This window comes from Dioscorea cayenensis, chromosome 17 (genome assembly GCF_009730915.1).
Source record: "Dioscorea cayenensis subsp. rotundata cultivar TDr96_F1 chromosome 17, TDr96_F1_v2_PseudoChromosome.rev07_lg8_w22 25.fasta, whole genome shotgun sequence".
NCBI classification, from domain to species: domain Eukaryota; kingdom Viridiplantae; phylum Streptophyta; class Magnoliopsida; order Dioscoreales; family Dioscoreaceae; genus Dioscorea; species Dioscorea cayenensis.
The window spans coordinates 18,420,349-18,440,245 of NC_052487.1; the positions used below are offsets into that span (position 1 = coordinate 18,420,349).

General features: G+C 33.1%; 3 protein-coding genes and 1 long non-coding RNA gene across 8 annotated transcripts; 1 reads left to right on the forward strand and 3 right to left on the reverse strand.

Annotated features, from left to right (window-relative positions):
- Nucleotides 1–1,072: 1,072 nt before the first annotated feature.
- LOC120281353 lies at nt 1,073–1,617 on the reverse strand. The gene is made up of 2 exons (XR_005542546.1): nt 1,448–1,617; nt 1,073–1,357 (listed from the first exon to the last, which is right to left on the reverse strand). It is a non-coding gene; the product is annotated as an uncharacterized LOC120281353 (long non-coding RNA).
- A 229-nt stretch (nt 1,618–1,846) lies between these two features.
- LOC120281205 lies at nt 1,847–3,492 on the reverse strand. Its single transcript, XM_039288088.1, has 2 exons — nt 3,271–3,492; nt 1,847–2,260 (listed from the first exon to the last, which is right to left on the reverse strand). Exons 1-2 carry the CDS (start codon nt 3,283–3,285, stop codon nt 1,847–1,849), a joined length of 429 nt encoding a protein of 142 aa, XP_039144022.1. The 5' UTR covers nt 3,286–3,492.
- Nucleotides 3,493–5,631: 2,139 nt separating this feature from the next.
- LOC120280104 (amino acid permease 1-like) lies at nt 5,632–10,155 on the forward strand. Its single transcript, XM_039286839.1, has 7 exons — nt 5,632–5,842; nt 8,205–8,438; nt 8,547–8,640; nt 8,744–8,961; nt 9,038–9,177; nt 9,252–9,479; nt 9,564–10,155. The coding sequence occupies exons 1-7, from the start codon at nt 5,731–5,733 to the stop codon at nt 9,987–9,989; spliced, it is 1,452 nt and encodes a 483-aa protein (XP_039142773.1). The 5' UTR covers nt 5,632–5,730; the 3' UTR covers nt 9,990–10,155.
- A 431-nt stretch (nt 10,156–10,586) lies between these two features.
- Nucleotides 10,587–18,395, reverse strand: LOC120280386 (NADPH-dependent diflavin oxidoreductase 1). Of its 5 annotated transcripts, XM_039287228.1 has the most exons (14): nt 18,285–18,395; nt 17,940–18,143; nt 16,419–16,675; nt 16,040–16,117; nt 15,857–15,961; nt 15,110–15,201; nt 14,570–14,754; nt 13,255–13,352; nt 12,704–12,778; nt 12,511–12,621; nt 12,184–12,303; nt 11,810–11,929; nt 11,458–11,680; nt 10,587–11,374 (listed from the first exon to the last, which is right to left on the reverse strand). In XM_039287228.1, the coding sequence occupies exons 3-14, from the start codon at nt 16,560–16,562 to the stop codon at nt 10,845–10,847; spliced, it is 1,881 nt and encodes a 626-aa protein (XP_039143162.1). In that variant the 5' UTR covers nt 16,563–16,675; nt 17,940–18,143; nt 18,285–18,395; the 3' UTR covers nt 10,587–10,844. The 5 variants fall into 5 exon arrangements, with proteins under 5 accessions (XP_039143162.1, XP_039143160.1, XP_039143161.1 ...); XM_039287226.1 differs by having other exon boundaries at nt 15,857–16,117; XM_039287227.1 differs by having other exon boundaries at nt 15,857–16,117; nt 17,940–18,140; nt 18,285–18,363.
- Nucleotides 18,396–19,897: the final 1,502 nt, after the last annotated feature.

Below are 19,897 nucleotides of genomic sequence, written 5' to 3' on the forward strand. Positions count from 1 at the left end.
AAATGCTAGTCCTCCATATGACTGGCGTTACATTTTCCGTTCTCTTTTTTATTACGTGGCATTTTTTATTTTCAAATATTATAAAAAATTACAAAAAAATTTAAAAAAAAATATTAAAAAAGTGGATCCGGATCCGCTTTCTTGGATCCGAACCGAATCCATGTCCCCACCCCTCTCCTCTAACCCCGTCAAAATCCCTTCTAATCCCTCAAATCCTTTCACTAGTTCAGACATCCTCAATGCAAGCTTCAAGCAAAGAAAGATCTGGCCTCAGCCCCCATGAAGGCATACATTATAGAAGAGCAAGGAAAGATCCAGCCTCAGCCTCTATGAAAGTAGACATTAGAGAAGAGAAAGAGAGAAAGAGAGAGATCCTCAAGAAAGGAAAGATCCAGCCTAAATCCCCATGAAGGCATACATTAGAGAAGAGAGACAGAGAGAGAGAGTGTGTGTGTGTATGCAAAAGCTATCAATGGAAGATGATAATCAGAGCATGCTAATTTGTGTTTTTTTTTTCTAATGTAGTTGATGTCGTTTTAGATGGTTGTCAATTTTTGTTCAATAGTGCATCTATTGATGTTGTTCTATACAATGATGTTAACATGGATTTTATGCCCAAGTTAATTGGAAATTTTGATTGAATTCCAGCTTCACTAGTTTAAATTTTGTATGTTAGATAGGTACAAGCATGCTTAACACAAACATTGGCTGCATTCTGTAACATTTTTTCAATGATGTTTTCAAAGTGCATTACACTAGATAACTTTTTACTCATACCAACAATGATACCTAATATTTGCAAACTTAATCAGATTTACAAGCCATCATTTGAAAACATCATCAAAATAATGTGCCACATTCAAATATCCTGTAAGATAATGCCCAACAAAATTAGACTCAATAAGCCTCAATCAGATTTACAACAAAATAATGCCATGCAAGGTTTTACCTGCTTAATAGTTGTATTTATTAAAATAAAATAAAACAAAGAAACAATTGATGCAAAAAACCTTGATTTCACTAATCAATTGAAATATTACAACCTGTCACCAGTTTATATATACAGTAATTGTGAGCCAAATTGACATCCCATTAACAAAAACAACAGATTACATCCTCGCACATCATCAGTTCTCATGTGGAGTTTACAAAAGATTATAACTTTAAAACAACATATTGTTTTTCCTCCACTAGGATAAAAATATAAACACTATTAACCAAAAACATTCATTTGTCTTCATTAGTTGTTTGTGCTTTGCTGTGTTGGGAGATCTAGACCTTCAACTTGTGCAGATGATTGGTGACCAACAACTTCAGCTTGATTTTTATTTGCAACCACCCTTGCATTTCTTCGAGCCTAAACATCATAATCATGAAAGAACACATATTACTAACCAAAACAAATCAATAATGTGCTAAGCTTTGTTAATGTAAGAATAGTTATTACAATCAGTTCATTGGTAGTAATGAAGGATGAAGAATTTGCAACTTCTCTTCCCAGGATTGCTTCTCCAGTGTGAGCTCCCTACAAGTGTAACTCTCACACCCCTCAGCCATTAGAATTCATATTACATTGGCGACTAATTCACACAATTAGGCTAAATTTATTACTTACTCTTAAAAATTCGGGTTGGCCCATAAGCGTGTTTTCCTCTTTTTGATGTAGCATAGGTCTTTTTCTTTCCCATTTGTCTTCATTCTCTCATTTGTTTTTCTCATCCACTCGATCCAACTTCATTAGTTGTGTCCTGCTGATGCATAACAGATACTCTTATGATGACTAAATTAAATTAATAGAGAATAAAGATGTAATCGAGATACAAGAAGTGCAAAAAAACTTACTCTACTAGCTTTTATTCAGCGACTTTTTCCTATTGTGACCTTCCATGTGACAAATTCCACACTTGAACACTCTACCTTCCTTTGATAGTTTTGTATTGCTTTTGTTTTTGCCTTCCAAAGGTTCTCTTTTCCTTTTTTTTGCAGGTCGACCAGGCATCCTCTTGGTTGTAGGTGGCAACATGGGGCCTTCTTCACTTGTTGGCCAAAATCGTCTTCCTTTCACTGCACTAATATTGAACTGGTATGCCTTCAGGTAGGTCTCCTTCTTAAACCATTCAGATATGTAATTAAGAGGATCTAGTCCATGAAATGCAATTGCCGCCATTGTATGTTGACAAGGGATGCCACTCTTGTCCCATTTTCCACAAGAGCAACTATTATTTGCCAACTTAACCACATAGGTCTCCCTCACCAATAGCTGCACATCATCCCAATAACTGTTTAAGTGATGAACAAGGAAGAAGCACACTAGTAAAACTTCATTGAAGAAGGTATGATGGAGTTGATCATGTTTCCAACAAATAAATGAATACTAGATCTAAACTAACTAAATGTGAGACACATGCATAGGTTGGTTGGTATATAATTTAATAGAATGAACTAGAAATTGATTTCTTTGCATGAATGTCATGGAAGTTGTTGATTAACATCTATTTTCCTTCATTTTTAATAGAAAAGGCTATGACTTAAGACAAGGACAATTATTTGAAAAGTCTGGTTTTTACTAAGATTCGGGATAAACATACATTTTACTAAGGCTATGACCTCTATGTCTTCAACATAAATAATTTTTATGAGTAATTTATTACCAATGGGCACGTACATAATCCATGTTTAATATAAATACTCACTTAAAATATACTCAACTTCATTCAAATCACTCCCCAAGCAATGTTGAAATAATAAGATTCCAAGGCAAACCTGTTTTAGAATTGGATCTTCAAAAAGCTATATATAAAATATGTGGGATTCTAAACCAATGATCATAGCAAAATTAAAAACAACACTAAAGGAGATTAAAAACCACTAGACAAAGTGGTAACATCAAGAACAACTTTCTAAACAAAATTATAAACCACTAAAACAGAGTGGTAACATCAAGAACACACTATTTAAATAAAATTAAAACTAAAAGTGGTAACATCAAGACACTATCTACACAAAATTACAAAATTCTAAGACGTAATATGGATTTACTTCCATATCAGTGTCAAAAGCTAACCACACAAGCAAGACTTCAACTAGTACACAATCAACTCAATAACATAGTTCATCCCACCCAAAACAAATCATCAAACAAATCCAACCCATCAACACAAACAAATAAGCTCAAAGACATGCAAAACAAGACCAAAACAACAATAACAACCATCACAGACTTCATATGTTATATAAAAATAAAAATTAAAAAATTAAAAACTATTATACCCCATCCTGTGTCATATGAGGTGAGATTGACTCGATTTTCTTGTATCTTCTCAAGGATGGGTAGTAAAGGCCACAAATTTATCTTCTCTAATGTCGAGTTTCGCTGGCATCCATGAGAGCTTTCGCCGGCGTCGAGTGTCCAAGAGCTAATCGAGATCCACGGGAGCTTCGCCGGCGTCGATGGCTGGAGTGATTAAAGATTAGAGATTAGGGATTTTGAGAGGGGTTGGGGCTTGGGGGAGAGTAGTTTTTGCAATGGATTCGGATCCAAGAAAGCGGATCCGGATTCACTTTTTTAATATTTTTTTTTTTAAATTTTTTTGTAATTTTTTATAATATTTGAAAATAAAAAATGCCACATAATAAAAAAGAGAACGGAAAATGTAACGCCAGTCACATGGAGGACTAGCATTTCTAAATTTCAAAAAATAAAGGGACTTAAAGGGCCCAAAAACTAATAGAGGGATGAAAAGGGCAGTAATTGTACTTGTTTAGAGACTAAAAGGGTAATTTTACCAAAAAATTTCTATAAACCAACCAACTACCCCGTTAAGCAACCGGTACAAACTAAGACGCACTGTATACATCATTGTTCATGCATCTCTCTCTCTCATTTTTAAAGTTAATCATGGCTTCGGGGTCAACCAATATATCTCAATATCTGTCTCTGCTCCCATCTGTGTCATTTACTAATTTAAGTGAAACCAGCCATACCAAAACAATTGCTAACTTGTTAGTCAACACCACTTATAAAGCCATTGGTTTCCAAAATTATTATTATTTTTTTAAAAAAGGAAAAAGTTTGATAGAATGAACAAAGGTTAAAGTTTCATTGTTTATTATGATTTTTAAATCTAATACTTAAATGGCCTTACATAATACAGGACTTCATCCATTCTAATAATTAGAATTGACCCATGTTGGTGATGCAAGTGAGACTTTTATATGTTTTTATCTTTTGATAATTAATTAATTACACTCAAATATTCTCTAGAAAAATTGGTAATCCAAATAGGTAGATACCATTTAATTTAATTTACCGTTTGTTTTATATAGTAGATAATTACTGATTATTAATAAATGAACATAAGCCATGAGGGATTAACAGTACTATTGGTCTTAGATTTGGAAGTTTTTGTCATTTAATCCCTCAAATTTCCACCTTTATCTTTTAGTAATATATATATTTAATAATATTGCTGACATAAATACATATGTCAGAATAGGGTCAAGAACATATTATGCATGTTTTGTCAGACACTAATACTGTGCATTTTGGAGAAGAAATCAGTTTATGACCTTATCCATTTGCATGATGTCAATTGCATGATTGAAGTCACATTATAATTTATATACTGATATATTTTAAAAATTCTTTAAAACTCTTTTGTATCTCAATCCAAATAAAATAGAAAAATAAATATATACCCAAACAAAATTCATAAATGGTAAAAAATAGAGTCTATAAAATTTTATCTTGAAATTATTTGGTAAAAAAACATTGTAACCCATCACCCTCACCCCTCGGCTCCCCTTCACTTGTGTTTTTTCTTTTTTAATTTTGAAAGAGTAATACACTAAGTTTTTTAATATTTAAAAAATTTTATTCAAATTTTATAAAAAATTTTATACAAATAAACCACCTGTCAAATATAATAGTTAGTACTTTCTTCAATTTCTTACTAAAAATGGAGGATTTAAATCTGATTCATGGTTTGTCCATAATTTAAAAAAAAAAAATTTAAAAATAATATATACAAGTGAACCATGATGGTGAGGCTGAGATGAAGCAACGTTTAAATATAACTCAAAAAAAAAAAAAGTAAATTATGTATTATTTATTTTTATATTTTACTTCAATATCTATTATATTTTATATTTATAAACATTTCGTATTATATAATATTATTTTATTGACAGACAACTAAAGATATATTCTACAGAAAGAAAAAAAAATCCAACCTTTATGGTATTCATCTATGATTAGTGCATTTAATAAATATAATTGTAATAGTTAAACAGTTAAAATATTTAAGAATTTAAGTATTTTGCAATACTTACCTAGTTGAAATATAAACAGTGTGAGTGTTTGTATGGTGTCATAGCTACATTGTCCAAAAATAAAAATAAAAATAAAAATAAAATAATTATGACATACATATATATATCCCCTCCGAGAATTCCTAAAATATACATGTAATTTTCTACTTGGACAAGGGTATATATACAAAAATCACATGAAGCAGGTCATCTTCAGCTTTCTAATTTGGACGCATGTCATTAAACAGCAACCAGTTTTGAGAATCTGAATATTTTGACCTTCTTGCATTTATTTATATCCTTCCCCCTTATTTCTATATATCTATGCTCACTTCATCCTTCTTCTTTCTGTTTGAGTGAAAGAGAAAGTAAGAAAGAAAGAGTGTGAGAGAGTTACAGAGATATAGATAAAAATATAGAATGGGTATGGAAGGGATAGAGTTGAGGGAAAGCAGGAGGAGTTTATCACCAAGAGACATGATACTTCACAAGCTTGAGGACCTTGATGATGATGGCAAACCAAAGAGAACTGGTACTCTTTCCATCTCTTTCTTTCTTTATCTATATGCAAATATATGTTATTATTAATAATAAATAATAAAAAAAAAACAATATCTCTCATGCTTCTCTCCTTTTCTCCTTCTTGTTGTTCTTTTTTTATTTATTTATATATTTTAATAAATGTGAACCCACATAGTGAAAATTTCAATCTTTGAGTTGGAAGATATCTAAATTTTTAAACTAACTTAAAATTTGATTTTGGAGGAAAAATAAAAGACCAATTTATTTGCTGTTGTATTAATTTTCTTTGTGTGTTTTTCTCGAGATATTTCATCAATATTAGTATTATTAGTATAATAGATAATTAGTTTATTTTTTTATGAATTTTTTATAAAACATAATTAAATATTTAGTGAGTGTGTAAATGGTTGTGTGGTTTTCCACATAATTAAAAAAATATTAATAATTTTTTAATCTATCGATATCAAATTTTTTTAAGTAAGATGTTTATATCATGTTAAAAAAATAATTTTGAATTTTAATTCACATGAAATAAAACATGGAGTGATTTTTTGTTTAAATACATCTCTTTCATAATTTACTGACTTTCTAAAAACGGCAGTTGTTCTTTTATTAGAAGATTACCGTATATGTAAAAAAGTAAATACACCCACCATCCGTTACACCATCTTTTTGTTTTTCCTTAAATATATATATATATATATTATTTTTAAAAATATGTGAATTTTTTGATGAGGTGAGGATAGACCTGATCACGACCACGGTTCGGTTTGAACGGTAGAACCAAACCGGAACCGCCACTATTGGAACCGAACCAGAACCATAAAAAAGATTTCGGTTCCAAATCGGAACCTTGAACCGGAACTTTAAGGTTCCGGTTAAGGTTCTTATGAGTTGAAAACCGGAACCTAAACCGAGCCGGAACCGAACCGCCGGTTTAGGTTCTATTTTTATTTTCTAATATAATTTTTTATATATTTTAATTAATTGGAATTAAATTATTTAGAACCGAACCGGAATCGGAATCGTATTGGAACTGAACCGAGAACAGGAACCTTATGACTATGGTTTGGTTCCGGTTCTATAGTTTTTAAAATTGGAACTGGCAGTTTTGAACCGAAACCGAACCGGAACCGAACCGTGGTCAGATTTAGGTGAGGATGTTGAATATTAAATATTAGAAAGAATTTATGGGTTTTTTTGAAATAGTGGCCTTAAATTTCGTGCATAGACACCTCCAAGGCCATACGTGGCATTTGGTGATTGGTCCAAATAAAAGAAGTTAAAATCCAAGGGAGAGGACGAGTGTCCTTAATTTAAGGACACGATGTTAAGATGAGGTTGCAATAGAGACAAAGGAAGTGACACACAAACACACACCTCCCACCGCCTACACCATTCATTCATTTGTTTCAAATTGATTCCTCTGTTCTTCTTTGATTTCTCTTCTTTCTTTGGTGATAAGAATACAAGAGTTTTCTATTTTTTTCTAAATAATTGAGGTTCTTATTTAATTAAATATGATAAGAATTGTGATGTAAGTTACTGATTTTGTAGGTAGAGTTTGTGCATGTGACCACTTAGATTCCTAGCCTAAAAAAGAATTAAGTAGAGAAGTATTTATTTTTATCTTTATAATTAATATTTTAGGAAATTATTTGAAATTCATGATCAACTGTTTAACTTAAAAAGGAGGGTAACAGATGTCTAGATCGTTGGTTTATGGTAGTTGTTAGCCATAAAAACTAATGGAATTTATTTCTTATAATACTTATGAAATACTGTTTTGGTGGACAAGAACTATATATAATGTTTGTAGAATAGAAAGTAATTAAAATTCATAAGTTAAAATTACATTGTACAGTTTACTAATAAAAGAGTACTCTCAAATTTTTTTTTTATATTATACTTTTCAATCATTAAAATATGATTAGCTAAACTCTTACAAATTATTAAAATTAGACTACTATAATAATCAATTTTTATATATTTTATAAAACTATTGTTTGATTCAGGGGGTATATGACTCTAACAAAAATTTAAATAAATAAATAAATAAATAGAATGTGTCAATTACAAAGCGATTTTTTTTTTTTTTAGTTTTTTTTATGAAGTTCAGAAATTATGATATTTAATTAATTCTGAAATGAACAAGAGACAAGTATATAGGAGACTTCGGTTTGGAAGAAATTAAAAAAATTATATTTTAAACAAATTATATTCAAAGTCAAGTATACCTTTTAAGTAGGCAGATGAATGAAATACTAACTGTATTATTGCAGATGGTAAAATTATAGAATTAATGTCTACATGTTTTTTAAATTTATAATATATATATATATGTAAAAATATAACAATTTGTGATTACACAGGGACTATGTGGACGGCGAGTGCACATATAATAACAGCAGTGATAGGCTCCGGTGTGCTGTCACTAGCATGGGCAATGTCTCAATTGGGTTGGGTTGCAGGACCAGTGACTCTAGTCCTCTTCTCCATCATCACCTTCTTCACTTCCTCTCTACTTACAGACTGCTACCGCACTTCCGATCCAATCTCCGGCAAAAGAAACTACACTTACAATGATGCTGTCAAATCCATCTTAGGTCATCTTTTCATTCATTCAACCACAATTTATATATTCATACATATATGTATGTATTTACTCATATATATATATTTTGTATATATATGCAAATAACTAATCAATGCAGGTGGAACACAAGTCTGGATGTGTGGACTGTGTCAGTATGTCAACCTCTGTGGAGTGGCCATTGGTTACACTATCACTGCATCTATAAGTGCTGCGTATGTTGTTCCATTTACTTTATTAATTTAAACCTGCATTTATACATTTAAAAAAAAAAAAATTTATTAGAACTGTAATTAATTCATATTTTTCTTGATGCAGAGCCATAAGCAAGTCTAATTGTTATCATGGAAAAGGCCATAAAGCTGACTGCAGTGTCTCTGATAGTTTCTACATGATTGGCTTCGGCATTATCCAGTTTTTCCTCTCACAGTTGCCGAACTTTCATGACTTGTGGTGGTTGTCCATTGTTGCTGCAGTCATGTCTTTCGCTTACTCCGGCATCGCCGTCGGACTTTCATTTGCAAAAGTTATCTCAGGTACAAATCCTTACAAAGGTTCAATCTAATTAAAAACAGATACTTGAAACTTAAATTTATCGAATAACATCCTCAGGTAATACCGGAAAGACATCCTTAACTGGACAAGAGGTTGGAGTAGATATAAGCTCGGCTCAAAAGATATGGGAGACATTTCAAGCACTTGGAGACATTGCATTTGCTTATTCTTATTCAATCATACTCATAGAAATTCAGGTATGTTATTCTGCATTCAGCTTTAGTTTTTGGTCTTAATCCTTTATTACGTATTCGTGTTTTCGATGTTACAGGACACTCTGAAATCTCCTCCGGCAGAGAACAAGGTCATGAAGAAGGCAAGCTTCATTGGTGTGTCGACAACCACGATATTCTACATCCTCAGTGGTTGTCTCGGCTATGCCGCATTCGGTAACCATTCTCCAGGAAACATCTTAACCGGCTTCGGATTCTACGAGCCTTACTGGCTAGTTGATCTCGCTAACTTCTGCATCATAGTGCATCTGGTTGGAGCTTATCAGGTCCATTGTTTGCCATAACTAGATTCATTCATTCATTCATTCATTCAATTCAACCTTAAAAACTTAAGCTGTAGTGATAAACAGGTATTTGCTCAACCGGTTTTTGCCGCGGTGGAGAAGTGGGTCATCAAAAGAAACCCGAATCTGAAAATTCTAAACAAAGAGCTCACCGTGATCCATGTAAAGAGTTTCAAATTCAATGTCAACATGTTCAGGTTGATCTGGAGAAGTATTTTTGTCGCGCTTGCAACACTTTTGGCAATTTTGATGCCATTCTTCAACGACATACTTGGATTTCTCGGTGCCGCTAGCTTTTGGCCACTCACCGTGTACTTTCCGACCGAAATGTACATCGCGCAGAAGAACATCGAGAAGTTCAGTGGCAAATGGATATTGTTCAAGACTCTGAGCTTCCTCTGCTTCTTTGTTTCACTTGCTGCTGCATGTGGTTCCATTGAAGGAGTTATTGATGCACTTCATCATTATACACCATTCCAGACTAAGTCATGAGAACTTTGATCATGCCAAACCTTTGCTGAACTTTTTATTATTATTATTATTATATAAATCAAAATTAGCAGAGGATTTGAAGCTGCATCTAAACCTTGTATTGTTGTTTTTGTTTGTCATAAAAAAGACCCAAAAAGAAAGACATATATAGTTTTTGTTTTCTTAACAGATGTTTGCTCTTGGAAGGAATTATTTGAAAGTATGATGGTTGTTTCATTTTCAACTTGTACTTTGCATATGCTGATCTATTTGTATCAATGAATCAAGTACTAAAACATACAAAAAAAAAATAAAAGAAAGCAATTTCTGATGTTTGAGCTGCTGGGATGTTGGGCTAATTGGGCCACCTAATACAAAACTCGGATTTGATTTTTAAAGCCCAACATACTTATGAATAAGTGTCATAACTCCCAGGAAAAAAATTATTATTTATGTGCATTTGTAAATATATAAAGAAAATAGCAATACATAAACATGTTTTCTTAAAAAATTAAATATATATTTTTTTACTATGAACATTTTTACATAATTCAAGGCTCCATCATCACGTTCTTTCCCTTAACATTATTTTATTCTGTTAATGAACCAAATGAACAATTAAATAAAAAGCTTTATATAAAAAATGAATTGATGATTTTCGTTAAATCATCTTCAAGAGTATACACATGAAATTTTATGAGTACACTCAATTGGTACATGCAACACCTCAAGTCATTACTCCAACTAAAATAAACTGAGTCTGATAGGGTTAAAAGATCTTAAAAGCACCAATAATAAGCTTTCACGCTTCATGGTTTGCTTAGAGAAATGCATACCTTTTCAACCAGAAAGACGAGCATCCTTGTTTTGAAAACTTTATGACCATGCCTCAATGTAAAACCTTCCAGCCTTCTCCAAACGTCTCAGCCATAGGACAGCTGATTCTTTTGTGATTCCAGCTTCTTTAGAAATAATTTCTTCGATGGCTGATGTCACATCTGCTGGCATTTTCGTCGAAGATCCTGCTATATAGATAGAAGCTCCTTCACCCAAGAGTCGAAAAACTTTTTCACTCTCTTCTTTAATCTTATGTTGCACATAAATCTTATGAGGCTGGTCTCTTGAGAAAACAACAAAGAAACCTCCACCGTGCTTTGTGGCGAGGACACTGTGTTCTTGAGCATGAGAAAACCAGAAGTCTTTGTAGAGGAAATCCTTGTCCTCATTACGACAGCCAAAAAAGAATAGAACCGGAGCTGCAGGACACTTCAAACTTTGGACCGCCCGTTCTTCCACAAATGCACGAAATGGTGCACAGCCGGTTCCTGGTCCGACAAGTATTAGAGGAAGAGATGGTGGGGGAGGAGGGAGTAGTCCTCGACGAATCCATGCAGGGATGTGAACTCCTAAGAATTGCCATAGCATTGTTATCAGAGGTTGAAAAACTGATATGCAGAAACTGTTGCAAAAATAAGTGTAGGCGTCTTACCTGTACTGCTATGAGGATCAAGTCTGGCAAGCCATGTTGAGCAAAGACCATACTTCTTCCTCTTGTAGGGTGTCGTCCATGATACTATGCTCACAGTAATATGTACTTGATTAGGATGAGCTAGAGGCGAAGATGAAATAGAAAATGCTCTCGTTTTAAGTGGAGGAACCAATTGAACCAACCATTCAAATGGCAACTGCACAGATGGAAAATCCTCAAGCACCTGCTTGACAATTTGATCAATCATTACAAAAACTAGATATCCTCCATACGAAATTATAGCGGAAATATAAGATTGCCGCTAGTCTTAATTTTGCATGTTTAAGAGAACTTTCTGAGCGTTACCTAATACCTCTAAAACTGTTCTCCGCTCTTTCTGATTGTACTGATAAAGGTCATCCCGACCTTCCGCAGAAGCGAAATATTGAAGCCTTTCTTTCTCATGTTCAGCAGTTGCGAAAAAGCTCATGACCTGCACTGCAAAAATAACTTTAATAGGATATATGACTGTAGTATTGGTAAGATCCTGTCCCTGAGTTAGAATTCTGAAGAATTCAATAGGCACTACTGATACAGTATACTATGACATTTGAGCGTATTTCCTTAAACTAGTTTGCCAACCGAGGGACTTCTGTTTATTAAAGGAAAACTTCACAGCCAAAGACAGAATGTTATACATATGCTTTACAGATATCCTACTGTGGCATTCAAATACAACTATTTTACCTCAAAGAAATACCGTCGAGGTGATGCTGATGCTATATCCATTGTCAATGCCACAAAGGTCCTCAACTTAACAGGGCCCACCACATCATTTAGGTGTTTATTAACAGATCTCGGTTGAACCTAAAACACATGTTTTTGTTCAATAAAAATTGCATTTCCTTGCAAAGGGAAAATAAAATGAAGTGATGACAGAAAGTATGTTATTATGTCTAACTACAGAATCAAGCCGGAAAAGTAGAAGTCTCAAAATAATTTTGAGCATTTGATACATGTAACATACACTGATAAAATTTATTCAGGGAAAGAAATAGGAGACATGGCACATACTGTTATGTAACACTCAGGATCCAGGTTACAACGTTGTATAAATGCATCAACAGCAACAGGATCTTGACTTGGTAGAATCTCAAGAACATCACCCACTTGATAATCAATGGACTAAAGTAAGTGATCATCAAAATTAGAATCAGAAGCCATTATAAATCTGGATCTTGAGTATGGCTAACAATGTAACACTTACTGATGAATGCGCCTCGAATTCAAAATGGCGCACATCTCTCTCATAATCAACTTGAGTCAGACGTTGATTCACAACCTGTCAAATTATCAAAGAACTGGACAAATAACATGTGGAACGGAAGCAAAACATAAGCTTATGCCAGCCACAGAACAGTTAAAGAAGTCTGAATTTATGCTGAACCTCAATAGAAGAAAGTTACTTGAGTTAATACATCCCAAACAGAATAGAAGCAATGGCACAGTAAAGTGACTGCTTGGTCTCAATAAATCACACCTAAGATACAAGCCTACACTACAATATTGGCAGATTAGTTTGAATTACAAAGAAAATGAAACCATTGCAAGATCTTTGGATCCTCAACATTCATCTAGCAGCAAATTCTGTTTTCACTAAAAAATTCATCAGGTGCCCCTAGTATCAAGAAAAATAATGATGAATTGCCCCTATTAGATAGATTATGACAGATTATATAACAAAATTACACCTAAATGAGAATTGACATCTTCTAAACGAACATCATGAGAAGAAAAGGTTGAGCAATTACTTCATACCATTTTCAAGAAATGATGAGGCCTGCTATCATCATGACTATATCTTGCAGGAGACATTAACCGTGCTTCCTCGATGACTTTCTCCTTATTATTGTAATCTGGCAGATATTGGAGTTATAGTATGCTGAAAAAAATGAAGATAATGGCAAATCTGACAAATATAAGGATAATGTAAAGATACATGAGCATTAGTATCCAAAAGCTTCACACCATATTTTCATTGATAAATGCGTAAAATCATACCACTTCTCTTTGCATATCAATCACTGTCCACCAACATGAAAGGCCATTATGTTAAGCAACAACTGTCAAGTTTATTTCATTTTGTCTCAAAAGATACTGTCCAACCAGGATTATACCAGGATTACTAGAAGGCACCTAAGTCTCCGAAAATGCAGATTAGATAGAGAAATATTATCCATTCAACTAATTGATGAGCCCTCACTTATGAAAAATGACAATTAATTGCCTCAAACTGAACAGCCAAGCTATCAAAAATGAAGCATACCGAGAACAACAAAATAGAAGAGGTGCAGCAGATGTAATACATAAGTAACCAGCAAAGAAGAAACAAACATCCAAGGTCCAAGAGAGAATTGATGTAGCAATGAGAAGGGCAATAAGATTAAAAGTTCATTGATGACAAGGTCCACTACACCAATTTAACTGGGATGAGGATGATGCGCACCTAGTAAAATTTAAAATACCAAGCAATTCATCATGTCCATGTTGCAAAGAAAGAAATGTATAGAAATGTGTAATGATCAAATAAGGGGGACAAACAAGTACAGGTGACAGAGTATCTTAAAAGAAAAGAATAACTATGCTTAATGACAATGAAGGCTCAGAAGTTAAAGGGCAAAGTATTCTTATAGGTTTCATAAACACTGTAGTTCTATCAAGAATTTTATAAGTAATAAAAAATTGTATAGCTATGACCCAAATTTAGTTGTCTGCTCTATGTGCTAATGCCTAGTCATTAACATGGAAAAGTTCTTTAAGTAATTAATTGGCTAGGTCACTATCACAAATCATTTCATCTTTTGAGCTCCTTACTTTATTTTTGTTGGGATGCTTTCTACAGCCACTAATAATTTCTTAAAGACAAACCATTTTATCTCAAGTTAGCGTCTTTCCCAACAAAAGCACACATCAATGCTAATTAAATTTTTATAGGCAAAAGTTTGAGAGGGGAAAATCAATCGGACCACCAACAGCATTATTGTGCTTCTTCAATATTAGTTCAATAAAGCAAACATATCAAAGACGATTACAATAAATCTACCCCTCAGTCTGCTTGATTAAATCCAAGTACCTTTCATGATTGAAGATGATTGTTGCACATTATCAGAACCATGGTAAATGATTTGAAATTTAACCTGATCCAAAGTTCCAATCTGAGAAAGACCACTATCTGAATCACTAGATATAATTGTTGGAAAAGTTTGATTGAGTGCACTCCACAAAGAAGATAACCAAGGATCCAAAGCTCCCTCATATCTGTGGAAGAAATAGTTATGGTATTTTTATATGATTCAATAACAGAGCACATTTGAAGTTTCATAGATGAGGATGCAAGTATTTCCATGGAAGAAGCAATCATCAATAAGAGACTACAGTCACCTAAGTATTTCCACAGAACAAGCTATTATTTCGAATTAAACAAAGGATTAAAAAAAAAAGATAATAAGCATAAAAAGCATGCTTCAAATTGTGAACCCATAGATCCTCAGCCAACCTGTGCAAATTGTCAAACTTTCAAATGATCAATGAAGTTGTGATGATAAAAGTCAACAAGGTTAGTTTGTAGTCAAACACATAGAAGTCTAAAAATTAACTTATATATGTCATATACCCTGAACGATGTTGGTCGTCTCCCAAACCTTTTTCAATAATCGGAGTTGCCCCAAGATCCAAAAGCCTTTTGTCCAGTTTTTTTGCAGTAAACTGCATCAAAGTTATGAATAACCGTCAGATAAATGACCAAATGATAAAACCATACTTTTCAAAGCTAAGTACTGATGTCAAAGACTTAGTTAGAAAGACCATTCAAATGAAAGATCCATGTTTTATGGTTTTTATGATAAAGCAACATAAGGTTGTGATCCTGCATGTCAGATAAATGGAACAAATAATATAGACAGGTAAAAAACAATCTGGATTACATGAAACCCAAATCAGGAACTAGAGACAACAAATAATATCCTGATTAGATTTGCTTAAAATGCTGTAGAGAAATCTTCATTGCAATTATCTAATTGAGCCATTTCCTATGGCCTTCTACTACATTACACTACATTCTTCACACTTGCATGAATTTGCGGTTTACCCACCTTTTTCCAGAAGATAAAAGTTAAAAACATAAACTTTTCCATATAAAAAACATGTCCTGCTGTAGATAATCATGAACAATCACAGTCATTATTTTTCACCAGCAATAGTTGCAATAGATAGGGTAAAGCAAAAGTTGTACAAGCATTTAGCACATTTTCATTGTTAATAAAGAAACAAGAACATATATAATGCCAAAAGAACATGTAACACAAAGGAGAATCTAACACAGTTCAAAAACAATTTCAGCAGTATTCGTAAAGAGTCTTACATTATATTTCTGGTAGCCAGAGTCACCTAGTCCAAACACTGCATAGTGAAGCCCATGCAACCATTGGTGACGAAGATTTCTTCGCAGAAGAAACTTCCAAAATTCCTGCAAAGTTAAAATCAAGTCATAATTTCTATGCCAATACACATCCCAAACTTCAATGCAATTCAAGTGTGAGTTAACCTTCATGGAATCTGGCACATCACCCTGGCCCGTGGTTGACACGACAAAGATCACAATGAGCTCCAAAGGCAAGCAATCCTATGAAAAAAGGCATATAAATTCACAGCTAGCCATAAAAAAGGGCAGCCTTTAGAAAAATAAAAGCTTTTTTTATTGAATAGAGTCAATAGACTAAAACTTATTTTAAACAGCCATTATTGGCACACAAAAATAAACATTGGAGTCCTTAGTAAATGCTGATCTCCAACAATCCCCCATATAATTCAACTCAGGAACTTTTTTAATTTTTTAATTTTTTTATTTTTGCCTTAATCTCTATAACATTTGCGCAAACTATTATCACAATAAAAAAGATAAAGAATTAAGAAAAATTACACACCGGATCAAACACATCCATAGAAAGGACCTCCACAGAGGAACAACCACGGCGCTCTGCCTCTCGTCCGACGCGCTCCCCTGCATCCATGGCATTCCCTGTCTGTGATGCATACAGCACCAGCAACCCCAATCGCTTCTCCCCCATCTCCACCACCCTCTTCCCCTTGATCTCTACACTTGCCAGAAACTAAGACTCCAAGGATTTGGGTGTTCGGCAATCGCAATATAAGGATCTCAGGTTTTTGCGCACGGCGCTCTCTATATATATATGAACAAATTAAACCTTTACAAAAAATTCTCCAAAAAATAAAAAATAACCAAGTTGTCTTTTACTTGAAAGGGTTATAATGAAAAACTACAGTCTATATGATTCAAATTTATACACAAATTGATCAAAATATTAATCTACATCTTAGGTAGTTGAACTAATTAACTTTTTCTGAATTAATACTTAAAACTTAATTTTTTAAATCTAGTCTCTTTTAGTGATATGTAAACACAAGCATTATTGAACCAATCAAAGAAAATAGAGCATTTATCTGCTTATTATCGCTTATAGATTGAATGGGTTCCAAGGTACATAATAATGGGTTACATTATTTAAAACTTGTAGCATAAGCAATGAACTTTCAAACACTACTTTCAAGGAAAAAAGGTAATGTTATTTAATAAAGCAAACCATTTAGAAACTACAACTAAAATACAGTCTTCAGAATACCTATCTGAATCAGACATCCCTTTAGATGGAGTAGAAGTAATAAATTATATAGAGTTAAATCAAATAACATCTTTAAAAGATAAGATAGAACCAATATTAGAAAGATAAGATAGTGCCATCTTGCCTTAGATCAAAAACCACCATTTAATTAGTTCATGTGAGTATTGGTACAAAACTAATTGGTCTGCTGGAAAGATCAGCAAAGGAAAATCACCCTGACCTATTCAAAAATATGCCCCAAAATACTTCAAAACTTAATGGAAAATCATAAACAAAGCTCTGTAGTATGGAAAACGAAAAAATCTAGGCCAAAATGAATGTTTGCAAATGGTAAGGATGCCAGGACATCCTTGGCATCTTCGACATCAGGCCATACCTGACCACTTCTCCTTCCATCCCAATAATCCAAAATCAAAATCAGAAGGAAAATCATACATATAAACCCTGAGCAAACCACCTTCTTTAATTACTCTGCAAACATTCATCTACTTCAACTTGTTCTATCAACTCCAAATTAGCATTAGCAATTGGTTTCCTATGATCAATCAAAGTAGTAATAAGTGTTGCAGGTTGTTGATCAAGTGCATGAAGTTGAGGTTTTGAAGTGACTATTGATGAGTTATTGACAAGCATAAACATAAGAACAGATTCAGGAACTAGAGAACTACTGGTACTTGACTGTGAACAGAATGAAAATTAAACAAGAGAGGAGCAGCAAGAAAATAAACAAAGAGACAACCCAAAAAAATCCATTCAAAAATCAACAAAAATGGAGAGAGATACAACAAGGGATTGAAGACTTACTGGAAACGAAGAGCATAAGAGAGGCTGGAAGCGCCGGCGGGGAGGCGATGGTGGGAATGACCGGGCGGACGGGAGACCCCGAGAGGATGAGCGAGGGCGGCGACACTGGGTTGGGGAAACGAGCGATGAACGAGGAAGGAATGCAATGATTTCAGCCCTAAATTTGAGGGGTTTCTTTTGCTAAATGGTTGCAAAAGAAGACTGCTGCACACCCGAATAATAATAATAATAATAACAAGATCAGAACCATCGAATGATTTCAATTCAAGAGAAAAAAAAGGCAATCACAGCACAATCTGGATCAGAAATCGAAAGAAAAACCAAGAAATGGGGATGAAACCAAACCCTAGAAGCAGATAGATCCGAGATCCCGCCGAGGTCGAAGAAAACAGCGAGGGAGGGTTTCCGTTTTACAAGAGAACAAGAGAGACGAGCCCGCAGGGAAGCAACCATTCCTGCGAGGGCATCTTGTCGGATCCGGATCCGGTTCTGGACAGGTACGATCCGAATCCGATAAGAAGCATAAGATGCTTTCTAACATTGTTACCATATTACCCTTCGTGGTTTAACAAACCCAAACTAGTTTTTTTTTTAATATTTTTTATTTTTAAATATTTTTATTTTATCTTATTTTATTTATGAAAGCGAGAGTGTGGCAGGGCCGGCCTTAGTGAAGATGGGCCTTAGCATGATAATTTTTTTTTAAAATTATTTTTATTAAATAATAAATTATATACTAAAAATATAAAAAATATAAATTATTATTAATGATTATACTAAAATAAAATATTGATAAAAAATCAAAAGATTTTGAGAACTTTTTAAATCTTTTGTTTAATTAATTGTAATGTATTAAAAAACCCTGAGTGATAAGATAATATTATGCATATAAAATAGGGAAAAATTATTGTTTCACTGCCTCAAAGAATTTAAACTTTTCCAAACGTCATGTGAGTTTTAAATCTATCAGACAACCCTATCCTTTATTGTTTACACTTCATTTTGCCCTTGCAGACATGAATTCCATCATATGCTTTAAACCTTTTGCAGTACATTTTTCATTCTTTTTGCATTCTTTTTGTATGTCTTCATTTTTAAACAACGAACTCATTTCTTAAAACTGGAGAAAGTTCATTTCTTAAAGCAGAGGCTCATTTTTAAAAGCAGAGATCTAATTTTTTTAAACGAGAAACCCTCATTTTTAAACGGAAAACTCGTTTTCTTAAACAAAAAACCTAACATAAACATCATTTCTTAAAGCGAAAACTCATTTCTTAAATGAAAACATCATTTCTTATGAAACCTAACGATAAACATCATTTCTTAAAAGCAAACCTCATTTTGATAAACAGAAAACTCATTTTTAAACGAAACATTGATATTTAAGCGGAAAAACCAATATTTACGTGACAAATTAATCATGGGTATAAAAACCAATTAATCTCGACCGCTCAGATACATATTTAAATAAAAACAATAATATTTAAGCACTTTTTAAGCGATAACGCATATATATTAAAATAGAAATATCGATAGATTAAACAAAAGATAAACAAGCATAAAAGGCTGATGCGTTCATTTATTATATGAAGATAACGATGATTTACATTAAAAAATTTAATAAGTTTGTGAAAAAAGAAATTTGAGATTAGATTATTACATTATAACTACAAACAAAAAGAATTTGAGTTAGCAATGTAAGAGTAATGCATTCGTGACTCATTTCATTTAAATAGAGAACTCATTTTATTAAACAAAGAGCTCATTTTTCTTAAGCAGAGAGTCGTACTTTAAACAAGAAACCTCATTTCTTAAAGCAGAAACTCACCTCTTAAAGCGAGAGCCTAACAGAAAACTCATTTCTTAAACGAAAACCCGTCATAAACGAGAAAAACTCATTTTTTAAACAGAAACATTGATATTTTAAAACGAAAAAACCAATATTTACATGACAAATT